This window comes from Limulus polyphemus, unplaced genomic scaffold (genome assembly GCF_000517525.1).
Source record: "Limulus polyphemus unplaced genomic scaffold, Limulus_polyphemus-2.1.2 Scaffold54, whole genome shotgun sequence".
NCBI lineage: Eukaryota > Metazoa > Arthropoda > Merostomata > Xiphosura > Limulidae > Limulus > Limulus polyphemus.
Window position 1 is genome coordinate 1387604 of NW_013665664.1, and position 17072 is coordinate 1404675.

Consider the following 17072-nt stretch of genomic DNA (forward strand, 5'->3'; position numbering starts at 1 on the left):
GTTAGTTACGGTTCCGGTCCTTTACGTTTAGTTAGTTTACTTTTACGTACTAAATAAAATAAAATTTAACTTTTAACTACGTACAAGTAGATGTACGTAGTTGACCACACACACACACACACACACACACACACACATGTGATAATGTATCAAAGAATATCGGTGTCATCTTGTTCTGGGATGTTGTGACAACAAACACACACTGCTTGAGCATCAATTGGAATGAAACATTAGGTTTTTTTATCAATTTAATGTGTGTGTGAATCATTTTCTGTAGATATGATTCAACTTACATTTTGCTTTCGGCTCAATAAACACTAAATGTGGAAGGAGCAAATAACTAAGTAAAGACTCTTAATCCTTTAAATGAACTAAAACACGCAGTTGGTGAAGGAAGCAGCAAATCTATACTCTATGTACTTCTATTTTTTTGCATTAGGCTATTATTATTTATACCCTTTTAGCACACTCCTGCAGCAAAGTAAGATCAGCTGGTTAGTTTTGCAACAGTGACAGTGGATGAAATATTGAAAAAAATGTTTTCTGATCAAAAGCCATAGTTTTTCGGGGTCAATAATTTATAAACACCTTTTTAGTTTTAAGTTCTACTTTGTTCACTTAATGGTTTAATTTTTATTTTGGCCATTTTACTTTTCATCATCTTAAAAACACTGGTAGAGGTATGTTATTTTTTATTAATTTTTAACTGTTGTTGAACTGATACATTACATTCTGGCACTTTTTTTTATTACTATAGCAATGATTACATTGAGATGCTCTTCTATTAAAAACTAGTTATAATACTCAGTGCTATGTATTTAGAATTGTGGTAAATGGTAAGGAAATTTTAGCATTTCTCTTTGGTAATATGTTCTCTTTTTCTTTTTTCTTGGACAGAAAGTCAAAATATTCCAATACAGTCACAACCTACATGAACTTGATTCAGAGTTGTCGAACATACTAAAATGACATTTTATAATTACTTTATTTGCATATGCAAGAATATTTTTTGTACGCAACAGCACCTTCTCTTGATAAATATATATATATATATATGTCTATCATTTTGTTTCTATATATTTCAAAGAGATACTATTTCAATACTAACTGTTGTATCGATTTGTGGCTGCTAACTTTGCCAGTCCTTATTTCATTTCTTTTTATCTCAACATGTAGCAAAACATCTAAATTATACAATGATCATTCTTCCCTAAATGTTCCCTCATTTTAACTCTTGCAATCATATCCTCATTAGTGGTTAATGATAAATCTAAAATGGAATCCCCTCTGGTCATTTGGTAGAGAAAACTATGCTGAATCATTTCAAGAAATCTCTCTCCCTTACTACCCAATTCCATAAAATTATAATCAGTGTGTTTTAAATTAAAGTCTCGTATAATTACTAAATCAATATTGTTAAGGGTAACAACCCAAATCTCATAATGCAGTTTCTCATTGACATCATCTGTCTGATCAATTGGCATATAACAAGTGCCAATTAAAATTTTCTGTCCTTAAAACTCCTTATTGTATTCACAATAGATTCAACCTCTTGACTACCTTTTTATATGTCTTCATCTCTAACAGGATGAAGCTGAAAGGAGCCATTCCTTCCCCTGTTTTAAAAAGCTTACCACCAATAAGTAATGTATAACCTGAAATTTCAAAATAATTCCTGTTATTAATGTTCTCCAAATTTTATTAATTGCCATTATATGATAGTCTTCCATTTCAGCTGGAGCCCAATTATCACATTTGTCCAACTTACCAAATGATCCAAGTCATTCTGTTGTGCCTCAACATCAACAGTAGAACTAGAAATCCCCAAGAATTTAATCTACAAGTTAATTTGCAGCTCAGTATATTTTATTTGCTTTCTAGACATCTAACAAAAAAAGACAGATAAAATAACTATAATTATAACTAAAAATAACTATAAACTACTACCCACCAAATCAAGAGTTCTTAATCTGCCAGTCCTTCTAGTTGATTTCCGAAGTACCACAAATATTACTCCAGTACATGATTGTTATAAGTCGTACTATGTATTCTGGTAGAGTACTACTGTAGCAATTTACCATAACTGATTTTTCCAGGATCTGTTAGAAATCTGTGGCACTATGTTTTGCTGGTAGAACACCATTGTACCAGTACCACAAATGATTATTTTTAATACAGAGACATTTAGCAATTTGTATACTTATAGAGTACCATTGTGCAGCAAGTGATTATTTAAATACATAGATGTAGCAATTTGTATGCTTATAAAATACCATTGTGCTTTAAGTAATTATTTCCAATACAGATGCATGTAGCAATTTGTATGCTTATAGATTAGCATTATGCCATAAGTGATTATTTGCAATACAGAGTAATGTAGCAATTTCTTTGCTGATAGAGTACCATTGTGTTGTAAGTTATTATTTCAATTCAGCTGCATACGACAGTTTGTATGCTTATAGGGTACTGTTGCACTGTAATTGATTATTTCCAGTACAGAGGTATGTAGCAATTTATATGCTTGTAGAGTTCTGTTGCACTGTAATTGATTATTTCCAGTACAGAGGTATGTAGCAATTTGTATGCTTTTAGAATGCCATTGTGCTATAAGAGAATATTTCTAGTACAGAGACACGAAACAGTTTGTATGCTTATAGAGTACCATTGTGCTGTAAGTGGTTATTTCCAATACAGAGGCATGTAGCAGTTTGTATGCTTATAAAATATCATTGTGCCATGAGTATTTCCAATACAGAGGTATGTAGCAGTTTGTATTCTTATAGAGCACCATTGTGCAATAACTGATTATTCCAATACAGAGTCTTATAGCAATTTGTATACTTACAGAATACCATTGTGCTGTAAGTGATTATTTCAGGATCTCACATCCTTTATATTCTTAGCTTTGAATTTTTTTTGTCTTCATTTTTGATTAGTGAATGTTTTATTTTAAGAAGAGCAATGATTTGCTCCCTTTTCTCTGAAATCTTCAGTGTGAGAGTGTTCTGGTTGTAAGAGAAACTGAAAAAAAAAAATTTTATTTCAGAAAAAGAAACACACGACTGTTTTAATAGCTATAAATTCTACTTCGTCCAATCCTTTCATTACAGAAATTTAAATTTAATGGTAGTTTCACCATTATTAAGTTATTAATAACCCTATATGAGTTTTGAACAATGCAAGAAAATCAATCAGATATTGAGTAACTATATTGTTTGAAGTTTACAACTTAAGATTTTAAGAATCAGAAAGATACTGAGCTATAAACTGGATGGAAATAAATGAAGTTAATACATATATATATATATATATATTGCTAAACATGCATAACGTTTAATGCATGTGAAAAAATCGTTCATCTGAATCTCATGTTTTTGGAATATCGTGACTAAGTGTTTAGATTGTTAAATATATAGAGCTTTAGAATTATTTTTGGATTTTAGAAAGAAAACCATTCTTTAATAAATTTTAAAACTGTTACTGCATTTACACTGTGGGTTTATGTTATCAATATGGCCTAGCTAGTTAGTATGTTTTTAATAGTCCCATACTTTGTTTTGTCATATACTGTTTGTAACAGGTATTTTGTGAATGTGATTTCTTCCTGTTTTTTCTGTAGTATCTGTTAGAGACTAAGAGTTTAATACTTCCTCCTGAACACATATTGAAAAGAGGGGACAGTGAAGCAATAGCTTATGCATTTTTTCATCTACCACATTGGAAGAGAGTAGAAGGAGCTCTTAACCTCCTGCACTGCACTTGGGAAGGAAGTAAGTAAGGTTTTTGAATGAATTTTTTATTGTATTCCTTTGTGAAACTGGCCATTCTAAGACTTTTAATACTTCCTTTTGTTTAGAATTGGTGTACTTGCATTAACATTCATCAGTTTTACCAACTGTGGACAGCAAGAGAATCACTTTACACATTTCTCAACACTTTGTGAAATTTTGCATATCTAATACATATTAGCATTTTTCTGTTAGTGTACTAACTTTTCAGTTGGCACTATTCATGGTAGTACATTATAACAACTAATACAACTACTAAAATTTAATCTGAGCTCTAAGGGTGTCATTAACCCTTTTGTATTCCCAGGAACCCCTAAAAACTGGAAAAAATATATAAAACATTTATATTTAATTGATTTACTGTGTATTTTATTGAAGAAAGGTCCTATAAACCCAATATCACTGGATTCAGTGTGAAAATATACCCATAGTGTCCATGGGAATAGAAATAGCAGGCACATCCAGTATGCCCCTATTACAAGCAGTGGATTAATGATTCTAGTGTCTTTTAGTACCATATTTAATTACACTAGAGGATTTTAGCTATTATCTCTGAAACTGTGCATAAGTATATTAACAATAAAGGCAAGAATAAGTTTGTGAAATAAGAATAGATACTGTTGTTTGAAAATGGTGTGAAATTTAACAGGGACGCATTTTGTTTTCTTTAGCATTTCGAATGATTCCTTACCCATTGGAGAAGGGCCACCTTTTCTACCCTTATCCAACTTGTACAGAAACTATAGACAGAGAACTCCTGCCAGGTAAAATATTTAAATAGGGAAGTGTACAACTAATAATCTGTAGTGTTTTGAACAAAACATAATTACGACATAAAAAAAACTGGAAAAAAATCATGATTTTTGAAGGTATAAATGTTCACCCCTTTAGTTTGAAATCTAATGGTATGCCTATAATCAGAATAGAAAAATATTGTTTTGGTAGGAGTTTAAAGGTGTTGAACAACTTAATATGCTTTACAAAATATCATAGGTATATTACCAAGTTATCAGTTTAAAGCAGTAAATTGATATCTGAACATTATGTTGTCCTCATGCTTCATCTTTTGGCCTTTACGTGTTCAAAGACTATCAGCTTCAGTTGGTATGTAAACATGACAAAGTCATAGGAGAATTTTATTTTGATGAAAAAAGAGTTAGATAAAGGATCATATATAAAGTGTAATAGACTTAAAATAAGACCCAAAACTTGAGCACTTTCGAACAGATGACTATTCTTCTTGAGGAGAACAAAGGGAGGAGAATGTTAATATTGTAATAATTATAAGAATTCTTTTGTTACATTAAATTTATGTCATAAAAATGGATAATCCTTATTCACTTAAAAGTCTCATGTTTTACTGGTTTCAGTCATCATCATAAAAACAGTTAATGATGGATATTTGAATTGATAAAAGACATTAGACCTGTCATGTTCAACATATTTTATTCTACCGTTTGCCACTTTTCATGTACAGCATATTATTTTAGTCTGCTGTTTCCCACCTGTCATGTTCAACATATTGTTTTAGTCTAGTGTTTGTCACTTGTCATGCTCAATGAATCCCTTCTGTGTACAGTTTATCACTTCATATACCTGTGTTACAACATGCAAAAATGAGTTCAGCATTATTTAATTATTTTATCTTAATCCTGCATTAGTCTTTTGTAAAAAAATTTTCATGGTTACTCTTCCAGGTTCCAAAAGGACCCCATCATAAAGAAATTGATTTAAAAGTATTTAAGTAATACTAAATTATTATTTTGGAAGCAAAAAACACCAACCATCATAAAGAAATTAATTTTAAAATATTTGAATAATAATAAACTTTTATTTAGGAAACAAAAAACACCAACACTCAAAATCTTGTTCGTTATTAATCAATAAATGAACATTGAATTTTACAAATTGTTCATTTTTTACCACCTAAACTAAGTGTAACAATTTAACGCAAACTAGCCAAATATTGAAGCTACTGAAAACGACAAACATGATGTGCTTCCATCTGTCGGCACCGATGTTTACAAAATATTTGAGGTTCATGAAGACCCTGGAAGACTAATGCAAGGTTAAAAAAATATGTATTTTTAAAAAGATATGAAAGTCAAAGCACGGCACATTTTTTTTTTTTTTTTTTAAAGTACTTTAAACTTACGTTAACATTGTGAATTAGTTACAATAATACAAGTGTTTTATCCAAATATGTAATTGTTGAAGGAGTAATTTGATGTCTTATTGATTGTGATTGATAAAGAGATTTTATACTTTATATCTGTCAAACAAAGAAATGCATTTCAAACTAAACCTTATAATCCTCTACTGATTTAATTCTTGTAGTTTTTAATCTTTTTATTCTTGTGATTTTAAAGTTAATTGTTTTATGATTCTTCATTTTGTTATATTTGCAGCATTTCATGAAATTTCTGTGTATCCCAAGAAAGAGCTACCATTTTTTATCCTGTTCACAGCAGGACTTTGTTCTTTCACTGCACTTCTGGCTCTTCTTACACACCAGTATCCTGAACCCATGGGTGCACTAGCAAGAACTGTAAGTTCTGGTTTTGTTCTATTTCTGATATTTTTTTGCTTTTTAAAGTATTAATTTTGGAAAAGAAAAAATTCAGAATTTTTTGACTGTTTGAAATAAATAGATGTATTTTGTAATGTTATCTTGCACTAGCTGGAGAATCATGGATTTTTTGCTTCAAAGACAATTATTTGTGAAATATTCACTTTCCTATTAATTCTCAGCTACCCTTGATTCTAAGTGATCAATTTAAATGTGATTCTCTACAGCCTTATTAGTTACTTATAGGTCAATTTGTTATAGTAGTTGTAATTTATTAATCATCATTTCATAACTGTACAGGGTACAATGAAACCATTTATGTCACTGAACATGTAAATTAAAAAAAATAAGAGGTTTAAACAGTTAGTAATTACCAATAAACCTAAAAAAATTCAAATACTCTGAAAATATATATAGAAAAGATTTATTTGTTCAAACATAGTACGTTAATTCTGAGGTAATCAGATTTGATACCATTTGTTAAGGTAAAAAAATAAAATTTTCTTGTGATTCAGTGGCTCATTACCATAAAAAATAATTGTTGTGAAATGTATGTCCATTAAAATGTAAAAAATTCGTGAAAAGTAATGCTTACAACAGCAAATTTTATATAAATATGTGCCCCAAATATAAGTATGACATTAATTCAGAAAAGGGATATATATCGAATAAATGCTGCAAGTTGACAAAAAAAAAAAAATAAAGAAACTAGTCTTCTTAATTAATGACATCAGACTATGAAACATTGTAGGTTTATTTTTTTATTATTGAATTTAAAAGTTTTTGAAAATGTACTCTTGATTGTTTCTGATAGCTTGTTGAGGTTATATAATGTCTGAATAGAGATGTGGTTGATTTCATGATGGTTCCCTACAAGGCTCACCTGTTTTCCAACTATCAGTTTGCTTAGAAATCTCAGAACATACATTGTATCTCATTAACATGATTATTTGGTGAATGAAAGTGTGAAAAGCAAAACCTTGCCCATTTATTTTTTTATTTCCTAAATATTTCAGACAGAAATGAAGCACATTTCATATAAGTAGTGATAAACATGCTAAGAATCTATGTAGTTGATCTAGAATAATATCAGTTGTAATAAATAGCAGTTGTTTTGATAACAGCTATAATAATAAGTTGTATGTGAAACTATGTAGCTAAATTTAAGGGTTTGATAAGCAGTTTGGGATATATTGTGTTTTGTTATGTTGCAGTGTTCAGACCTAACAACCAACTATGTAACTATGTAAACTTTGAAAAGATGCAATATTATAAATTACACAGAAAACAGTTAGAAAATAAAACAGCACCAACTTCTATATCAGGGGTAGCCAATCTTTTTTTTGAGCCACGGGTCGGATTTTGATTACTGGAGTCGACCCGGGCCGCATTCAACTTTAAAATACAGTGCTGGTAAAAAAAAGTGGCCACCCTGACATCCTGACATTCAATGCTCTGATACAGCTCTCATTTGGCTGTGGTCACAAAGAATCTTATATCAATAGATAGAAAACTTTCTTGGCTTTTATATGATGTACTTTACTTTTGATATTGTGCTATTAGGTGTTCTCTAGACCAAAAACAAAAATTTCATAATTTTTTGTCAATCGAGTTATCTCTGGTGGAAAAGACGTTTGGATAATAATTTTTACATCAGTGAATAGAGAATGAAGGGACCTTTCATTTGACTCTTCGATCAGCAAAATCAGTCCACATTCGGTCAAGGAATCTTATGTTCACCCAATTCTGTCAGATTATCGAGATAGACTCATTTACGACGAGCTTGTTGCTGTCAGTTTGAATTTTAATCGTTCCTCCAGTCAGACCGCTGTCGCCGAGACGACAATGAAAGAATGGCTCAAATTGCCTCAGCCGAAGCCCGATGGAATGAAAGAGTGAGTTATCGCCTCCTCGCTACTTGCGTGAACACAACGGTGACGTCAAACGAAATTATCAAATGATGACGCACAAATCCCTCGTGCAAATTAAAAATAATGAATAGGTCACAGGGGCTGTCTAAGTATCATGTGTGGGCCATAATACAGTGAATTTTTAATGTTAGGCGGGCCGCAGAAAAAGACATTACGGGCCGGGGTTTGGCCACCCCTATTCTATAGGGATTTTCACTGTCTGGGAATTAAAGTGTTCTGTCTTATGGTGGAATATTGTCTTTTAGCCAGAAAAAATATATAATTCTTCCAATTCATGTATATCTAATGAAAAAAATATGTATGTCTATCATTTGGATCATGTTTGGTGTAGTCAATGTCTTGTATTAGATTTTAGTGGTACAATGCCTGCTGGTAGAATGGTGTTTTCTGTTGCATATATGCTTTTAATGCCATGTACTCAAAGTACCAGTCAATGCATGCAATAACAAGTGTTCAGACTGTATTGTATATGTGATCCAAGAACTGTCAAAAGCCAGTCATAGTTCTAAGTGCATGGCCAATATGGCCGATAAACGATTATTCAAGTAAACATGTAAACATATTGATCAGCTGTTGATAGGCCTAAATCTGTGAAAATGTTTTTCCTCACCAAAGCTGATGCTAAAAAAGCATCTGTTTGAGATGCCAAAATAGAAAACAAACAGTGATGGGTGTTGCAAAAAAATCAAACTTGAAGACAAAGTTGATCATTTTAACAATAATGCAATAATTTTACTGATCAAGTTGCATTTGGCAACCTGCTGACATACCTAGACACTAATGTTAACATAATTATGGTAATGATGGTGATTTTAAATTTAATATCCAGATGCAATCTCCCACACTTCAATACACCTGAGGTTCAAGTAGCCCAATTGTCCTACTAACCTATGTTGTTTAGCTTTAGGCCTAGGCTTAGAGATTTAAACTTAGTATTGTCTCTCCTGTAAGCCTAGTGTATGAGCTAGATCTAGTAAAATAATTCATTTAATTGTTTCTAATTCAATTGAATTTTTGTTTATTGTTGTTACACTTGTACAGTATATGAAGTGGACAGAATATTTGAGTACTGGAATGGATTGAAATGATGTGCTTACATACCAATTATGTCAGAAACGTTTTTGAAAGGAACTAATTGAAAATTAATTTATACATTTCAATATATGCAGCTGTTACTGATTGCATCATTTGTATTATGATGCTGGAATCATTTTAAGTACTCAATTTGAAAAAGGGAAGATATGCGTAACTTACTATCTAGAACACAAATGAATCTTACTGTACATTATGTTGATGAATTTAATAATTTTCATTCAGAATAAAATAAAGATGACATGAAATGGAGATTCATTATTGAACACAAATTATTTTTTTCAGCCAGGATATTCTTTTTTTTTTTTAAGTTTTTCTATCTATTACTCATGATCCAGTGGAATGCTAGAATTGCTCTTACGTGGAGGGCATTCATATATGTTGGTGCTTCAAGAATACATGTAGCCATTTATATATTGTTTGTTTAATCTCAAAAGTCATTAATCTGCTTAACATTTCATACTGTTTCTTTCTCCATATATCAGGAACTTCCCACAAAAGATCTTATTAATTTTGTTTTAGAGCTACTTAAAATATATATATATATATATATGTATATATATATATATATATATATATATGTATATATATATACCATGATACATTTTGCTTTCTTTCACTGCATATTGGATCCTCTGTTTACTTATCCATATTGTATGTTATAATCTATGCTACTTGGGATTTTTTAAATAAAATTGTATTTTGGATCCAATCTCATATTTTTTATGCTTTAACACAGTTTTTCCTGGTCTTAACTCTTTCACAAATGGTATTAAAAGTTTGCTGTGAACTAAAGAACAATGTAATTTTTAAACTACTTGGATTGTTTAGATGTTTTCTTGACTCTATAAAAATGATAAGTCTGTCATAATGATTTTATAAAGCTTTCTGAGGTTTAATTTCTCAAATGAAACTATAAATTCAACCAGCGAGGACTTAAATAATGTGTAACTATCACAATATGCAGATATAGAAGTGAAAACTTACTACCTGTTTGATTTCTGCAAGTTTTAGTACACTTACAGCAGCATTTTACACGTTGTTGATATAACTTTATCATGTACTGATTTGACATAAAATTTGAAAGCAAACATAAAAATACTGGTGGATATTTTTGGAATTGAAATGTGACATAAAGCTTGCATTTTTACCTTCATTTTCTGTTTAGGGGTACGTGTTAGATAACTATTAGTTACATACATGAGTACGTTCAGATTTGGTGTCAGACTTCCAAATTGATGTAAATAATTATGATTAGGTAAAATATGGCATAACTGGGTTGAGAAAAACATGTAGTTTACTAATTAAGAAATTAGTAAGAAAAGGTTATTTTCATAAAGGAAATTTCATATTTCTACAATATTCACTGCAACTAAAGTTGTTGCTATTTTGAAGTTCAAGATATATTGAGTTCAAATAAGAAATAGAGAGATTCCTGTGATTCAGTCTTTTATTACCTAAATACGGTACTTTTCAGAAATAAGTAGCCACCACCTTAAATTTATGCAAATCAGTGGAATCTGTAGGTGTAAGTTTTTGCTCTTCAACCAGTAGTATTATCAAAGATCTAATTTTCTTAGGGTGGTACTGGTGTAGTCAAAACAGTGTTTTTGAGCAAATAGCAGAACTTGGAGCACTTATTAATTTTGAATGTCCACATTTTATACAGTTGAAAGTTTTAAACTTAAAAGTATTTTTCTATTTTAGACATTTTTATAAATATGTAGTTATAAAAAGTTTACTATTCTGTGTTGAGCTAATTGTAACACAATTGGGTAAAATTTTTCACCAGAAATGGTGTTTTAAGCAATAATTATGCTCTCCAAGCTACCATGACTCCCATCCCATCAAATAAGTAAGTGTTGGTTCATTCCTGATCTACATACCAAAGTGATGATGAAGTTTTGTTATCATGTTTTCTAATCCTAATTAATATTTATCCAGAAATAAACATTGAATCCTAGGATTAAAAATATTGGAATACTTGTTCTGTACAAGTGAGTCTTAACCACACATTATTATTGAAAGTCTTAATTTTAACTGTTAATGGTCAGAAGTAGTCTTAGTAACTTAGTTTTAAACCACAATGATGTTAAAAATGTTTAATATAGATAAATACTATCATAGATATGTTTATATAAATATATTTTTTTTGTTTTCTTACAGGTGATTAGCTGGTTGGCTCTTCCTTTAAGTTATGTTGTTGACAAGGTTGAGGCACTTCTTCCCTCAAGTCTTCTTCAACAGCTTTCTCGAATCTGATATCAAGTACACTTTTACCAGAGCCTCACAGACTGTCATGTTGCATTTCTTCAGATTTCTTCTCAGTTTGATATTTGCCATAGTGTAGATATCAGTAATGATTGGATGCTGTTTTTTGTTTTGTTAGATGGATTTTTACCATCAAAATCCTGTTAAATAAACTCAATACTCTATGTTTAAAAACAATGGTATTCAAATAACTGCTGTTTACAACCATTTTAGTCAAGTGTTCATTATTATGGATACCAGTAAAATTCAAATATTCCAAAGCATTAAAATTGAATGTCAGTTTGTGCTTTTTCTCTACTAGATCGCTGGTTGACTGAAACTGTCATTGAATAACACAGATTGCAAAACTACTGTTTTATAGATATGTATGGCACACTCAACAAAATAATTTTTCATATGACTTTCCAATATCATTTAACAACCCTAAACATCCAACCACTGTATGTAATATACGATGAGGTTTCATCATGCATAGCTAATAATAAGATAGAAACATATAGTTCTTCTTCTTAGATTATTATAGTTTATACCTTTTATGTTTCTAAGTGACTATTGTTTTTCTTAAGTTTCTTATGTAGTAACAGTTAAATACACTTTACAATAACTATTTTACAGGCATGCAAAATTCTTTTTATTTTAAAATAATAGTATACAAAAGACAATCTAACTAGAAAACTGAAAATCACTGTATTTCCCATAAATCTATAAATAAATGATTCATCCTTCTTGTAATCAGTGTATACTTAGCTGTGTATTTAAAGTTCTGTGACAGTGGAGTTTACTTGTGAAATAAAACTTTTACTATATGTATGTAATCTACGATAAGGTTTCATCGTGCATAGCTAATAATAAGATAGAAACATATAGTTCTTCTTCTTAGATTATTATAGCTATACATTTTATGTTTCTAATGACTATTGTTTTTTCTTAAGTTAGTAAAGCATGATCCATACTTTGATAAAACATGACAGTTATGATAAAGGTTTGTAGCAAACAATGAGTAATAGCATTTCAGTTACACATTATCCATTATATACCTCTGCCTATAGAATCTGTCACTCAATATGTGACTTAGCTTATCAGGCAGGTTAGATTTCAACATCCAAAATCTGTGATAGTTTAAACGTTACTTAAACATGTATCATTTATTTAAGAGACATAATTTTGTATGATATATTACATAATTCTACACTTTTCTTTTTTTGCTTTTACTAGGCTGTATTTGAATAATACTGTTTGTAATTTCTCCAAAAATTAAAGCACCAGCATCATTTTCTGGTGTGACGACAAATATATAGGTATGTTTTTTGTTTGTTTTTTTACTTCATTTGTGACAAGTTTAAGAACCGTTGTCGTTGTCGAAGATAATTCACTTCTAGATTCATTTTACAGTTGTTTTTGTAATCACAAATACAACAATGAAAGACAAGTAGTTGCATATTGGGTTTACTTACTGTTAACAAGTTACGGCTTTTACAGTAAGGAAGAATATTTTTCCTTAGTGTCAAAGCTGTAACTTGTAATAAAATAATAACAGAGAAAGATAATTTGTGAAATAAAGTACTTTAATGACAAAACCATAATTACTTCTGAAGTGCAAAAGCTTCTTGTACTAATGTTACATAACATGAAAAAACAGAAAACCAGTGTTGTTGTTTTACTTCTATAATTATATTACTCACTATGGATGTGTTTATAAATGTTCATTGTTTGGTTCTGCTGATTTAATCGAAAAATACTACTTCACTCCAACAGTTTCGGTAACTGCTTTTATACCATACAAGTCATGGTCATAAAGGGTAATGAAAGCAGTTAAGCTCAATTGGATATCCTTTCCAAACAACAGCAACTAATTAAAAGGTAATACCTATGAAATGTGCTCACCGATACTGGAACCTTTCTTACTTCTTCACGATGGTAAATTTTTGAATATTATTATCAGAAATGTTATAGTTAATATAACTGATAGGTGTCTGTTATTTGTGACAAAAATTATTTTAATATTGGTAAATGTAGAGGCTTTTAATAACTAGTGGCTAATGTGCTCGGACTGTGGATTCATTGTTTGGGAACCATTACTATAAAATACGTTCTGCACTTTGAGGCCGAAGGTGCACTAAAAGTGTGACAATCAAATCCCACTAATTGATAGACAAGAATTCCTAGTACACGTAGATGTTGCTAACTAGCTGCCTTCATATAGTCTATAAATTTCAAGTTAGAGATGACAAGCACAGTTAGGCCTTGTGTAGCTTTGTGAAAGACCCTTTCCGGTGGCTCACTGGTAAGTCTTACAGCTTATAATGCTAATAATAGGGTTTTTATACCCGTGGTTGGTAGAGAACAGATATCCTATTATGTAGTTTTGTGCTTAGTAACAAAAACAAACAAAATCTTTGCGCGAATATCTGATAAATATTTTAACTTGAGAATTTAATTTTATGCATTTTAAAAAATAAGTGTGTTGTTTCTGCTTGGGTTACTTCCATTTTTTTATTACATTAAGAGAATGAACTTGATACTTTTTTACTTTTACTCTTCCCTCATTTTTCTGATGTTTTAAAGAAAACTTAAAAAATAAGATACTGAACCCCAAAATCTCTTCCAAGGCTTGCGAGTCTACCTTGAACCATATCCTCAATTGGTTTAGAAGTTGGTTAGTTACAAGCCTAAATCACCCAACTACAGAAGCCAAACCCAAATAAATTTACTTAGGTCTTTATACTTACTCATTATCTCAGTCTTTCCCGTCTCAATAGGATGAAACTAATGCTAATAAAACCAATATAGATTACTCATAAAATCTTAGACCTATTGTTAGCGTGCTGGACTATGTATCTGTAATTTTGCATTGAACTTCTTAAATCAATAGATTCTGAATTACACCAACTCTAAGTATTTGATTGCCTAAATGTAAACTGCAGTGTTGTTTAATTTGTTTTGAAAAAATGTTTACTTGTAAGTGGAGCATAATGATTATGCAGCTTCATTACGCTAAAAATCAGATTTTGATACCTGCAGTGTACAGAACACAGCCTATCGTGTATCCTTCCATTTAACAACAAACAAACTTATCAGGAGTTTCAGCGGGAAGTCTGAAGGCTTTTCACTCAAAACAATGAGTTTCCATAAATAGCCAAAAAGTACATTACACCAATCATACCACACTTAGTTCAACAATTCATGGGTACATCATTACTTAAAATTCACTGTGCAACTTAATATCCGGAGTGGTCTTGCTTCCATGAGGCACGAGATCGAAGAAATATTACTACATGCAAGTACTGATGTTTAAGTTATAACTGAAACTACGTTAAGTACAAATAATATATATTAAAATTTATTGGTTATAACCCAATAAGAAAAGGTAGAGTAAATTAAATAGGATCCAAATGTGGATATTGCTGTAGTTTATAAAACAACCCCATCTGTAACACAGATAGAGGTTGAAACTACTAATGAATGTATAACAATATATATCAAATAATAGTGGCATAACAATAGCAGGAATTTACTGTTCTCCAACCAAAATAATAGATATTAAACAACCTAAATCAACACAATAAACTTGTAATTTTTGGAGATCTCAATAGTAAACATAAAGGTTTTCAATGTAAGGAAACCACAACTAACGGAAGAAAATTGATGGAATTCCTAGAAAGTAGTGAATGTGTGCTGTTGAATGATACAACTCCAACACACACAAGCTTTTAGTACAACAGTAATGATACATTGGATCTGTGTATAAGTTCATCAAATATTAGTAACAAATGTTAAAATTTTAACGTTGAATTTGATGTTAATAGCGATCACTTACCAATAACATGTGTCTTTGATCTCGTACCCAATAATAATAACCCCATACGAAAACGTAAATTTAATTATAAAAAAGCAAAATGTGAATAATTTGCAAACTTCCTAGATCAGTTATTACCAGAAACAACAATAAATCCAGCAGAGAAACCATCTGCTTTTGACGATTACTGCAGAACAGACAATACCCAAACAAAATCAATACATTACTCAAAATATATGAAACCTCACACCGAAATTATGAACATGATAAAAGAACGCCGTCAACCGAGAAGTCCATACATCAAAACCCAAATAAACATTTTGGGAAACAAAAAACAAGATAACTGGGAAAATTTTTGTTCAAAGCTGAATGAACACACCTAGACCCTAAAACCTTTTATTCACATCTGAACTGAAACACTTGCAAATAACCAAAATAGTATAAAATATATCCAACCCTACATCATGAGAACAAAATAACATATACAAATGAACAAAAAGCTTAAGTATTTAAAGAACAATTGAGGAAACCTTTAAAACACACAATGAACAAAATTATCAAATATACCCGCTAAATTTCCCAGTAACTACAAGAAATCCACAAAATATAAACAATAATAATTATGCAAGTAAAATAACAAAAACAGTATTATTATATCTGTAAATCAAACCAAAAATAAAGCCCTAGGTGAAGATGGAATATAAGCCATTCTCCTAGAAAAAGGCACTCGGAGATTGTTTGACCATTTAACTGCGTTATATAATTTATTCCTCAATTCTGGTTACATCTCAGCCTCTTGGAAGAGACAAATGTTCTTATGTTTCTAGAGGAAGGCAAACCAGGAAGCTACCGACCAGTCAGTGACTAGTTGTGTAAGAAACATTTTAGAAAAAATTATTAGGAATAAGATTTCCACTTTCCTGGAGATCACATCAAAATTACCCGAAGTTCAAAATGGTTTTAGAAAATTTGGGCAAATAACTGATCATTTGGTTAGGTCTGAAACTATAATAGGTGGTCCTAATCATAAAAATGCCTGCTTTCTTGATATAGAGAAAGCATTCGACACTGTATGGCATAACGGTTTAAGATCTAAATTAAAACAATTTGAATTACCAACAGATGTTATTCGCTGGTTGTCTAACTCCTTAGAAAAGAGAAAATGCAGAGTAAATGTATAAGGCACCTACTCGGAGTATATTACTCCCGAGGCAGGTGTTCCACAGGGAGTGATAGTTATCCATGTCCTCTTCATCATATATGTAAGCAACATGCCATACAATTTTAGCTTAACATCTCAATTTGGAGACGATGTAGCAGTTTGGAATAGCTCTTCTACCCCTTCGATAGCAGCTACAAGTTTACAGCCTGTTCTAAATTAAATTGTTGAATACTTTCTAAAACATAAGATAACAATAAACGTTCCTAAATCAAATCTAGCTCTTTTTTCAAAATCGATCAAAACATTAAGAAATACTCCTGAATTATACTTATATGGAGCTCTTCTGGATTTTGTCCCATTGGCAAAATTTTTAGGTATAACATATGATTCAAAATTAACGTGGATTAAACATATTACCTAAATTAGGAATAAAGTATGGCAATGGGCAAACTACGTTAAGATG

General features: G+C 30.7%; 1 protein-coding gene across 4 annotated transcripts in view; it reads left to right on the top strand.

The window, feature by feature from the left end:
* The window catches only part of LOC106463682 (protein ST7 homolog), a 58595-nt gene extending 46138 nt beyond the window's left edge, over positions 1–12457 (top strand). For all 4 annotated transcript variants that reach the window (XM_022391515.1, XM_013923744.2, XM_022391529.1 and 1 more), the window contains 4 exons: positions 3620–3770; positions 4460–4552; positions 6197–6336; positions 11547–12457. In XM_022391515.1, the coding sequence (XP_022247223.1) occupies positions 3620–3770; positions 4460–4552; positions 6197–6336; positions 11547–11642 (480 nt within the window). In that variant the 3' untranslated portion in view covers positions 11643–12457. The remainder of the gene's footprint in view (positions 1–3619; positions 3771–4459; positions 4553–6196; positions 6337–11546) is intronic.
* Positions 12458–17072: the final 4615 nt, after the last annotated feature.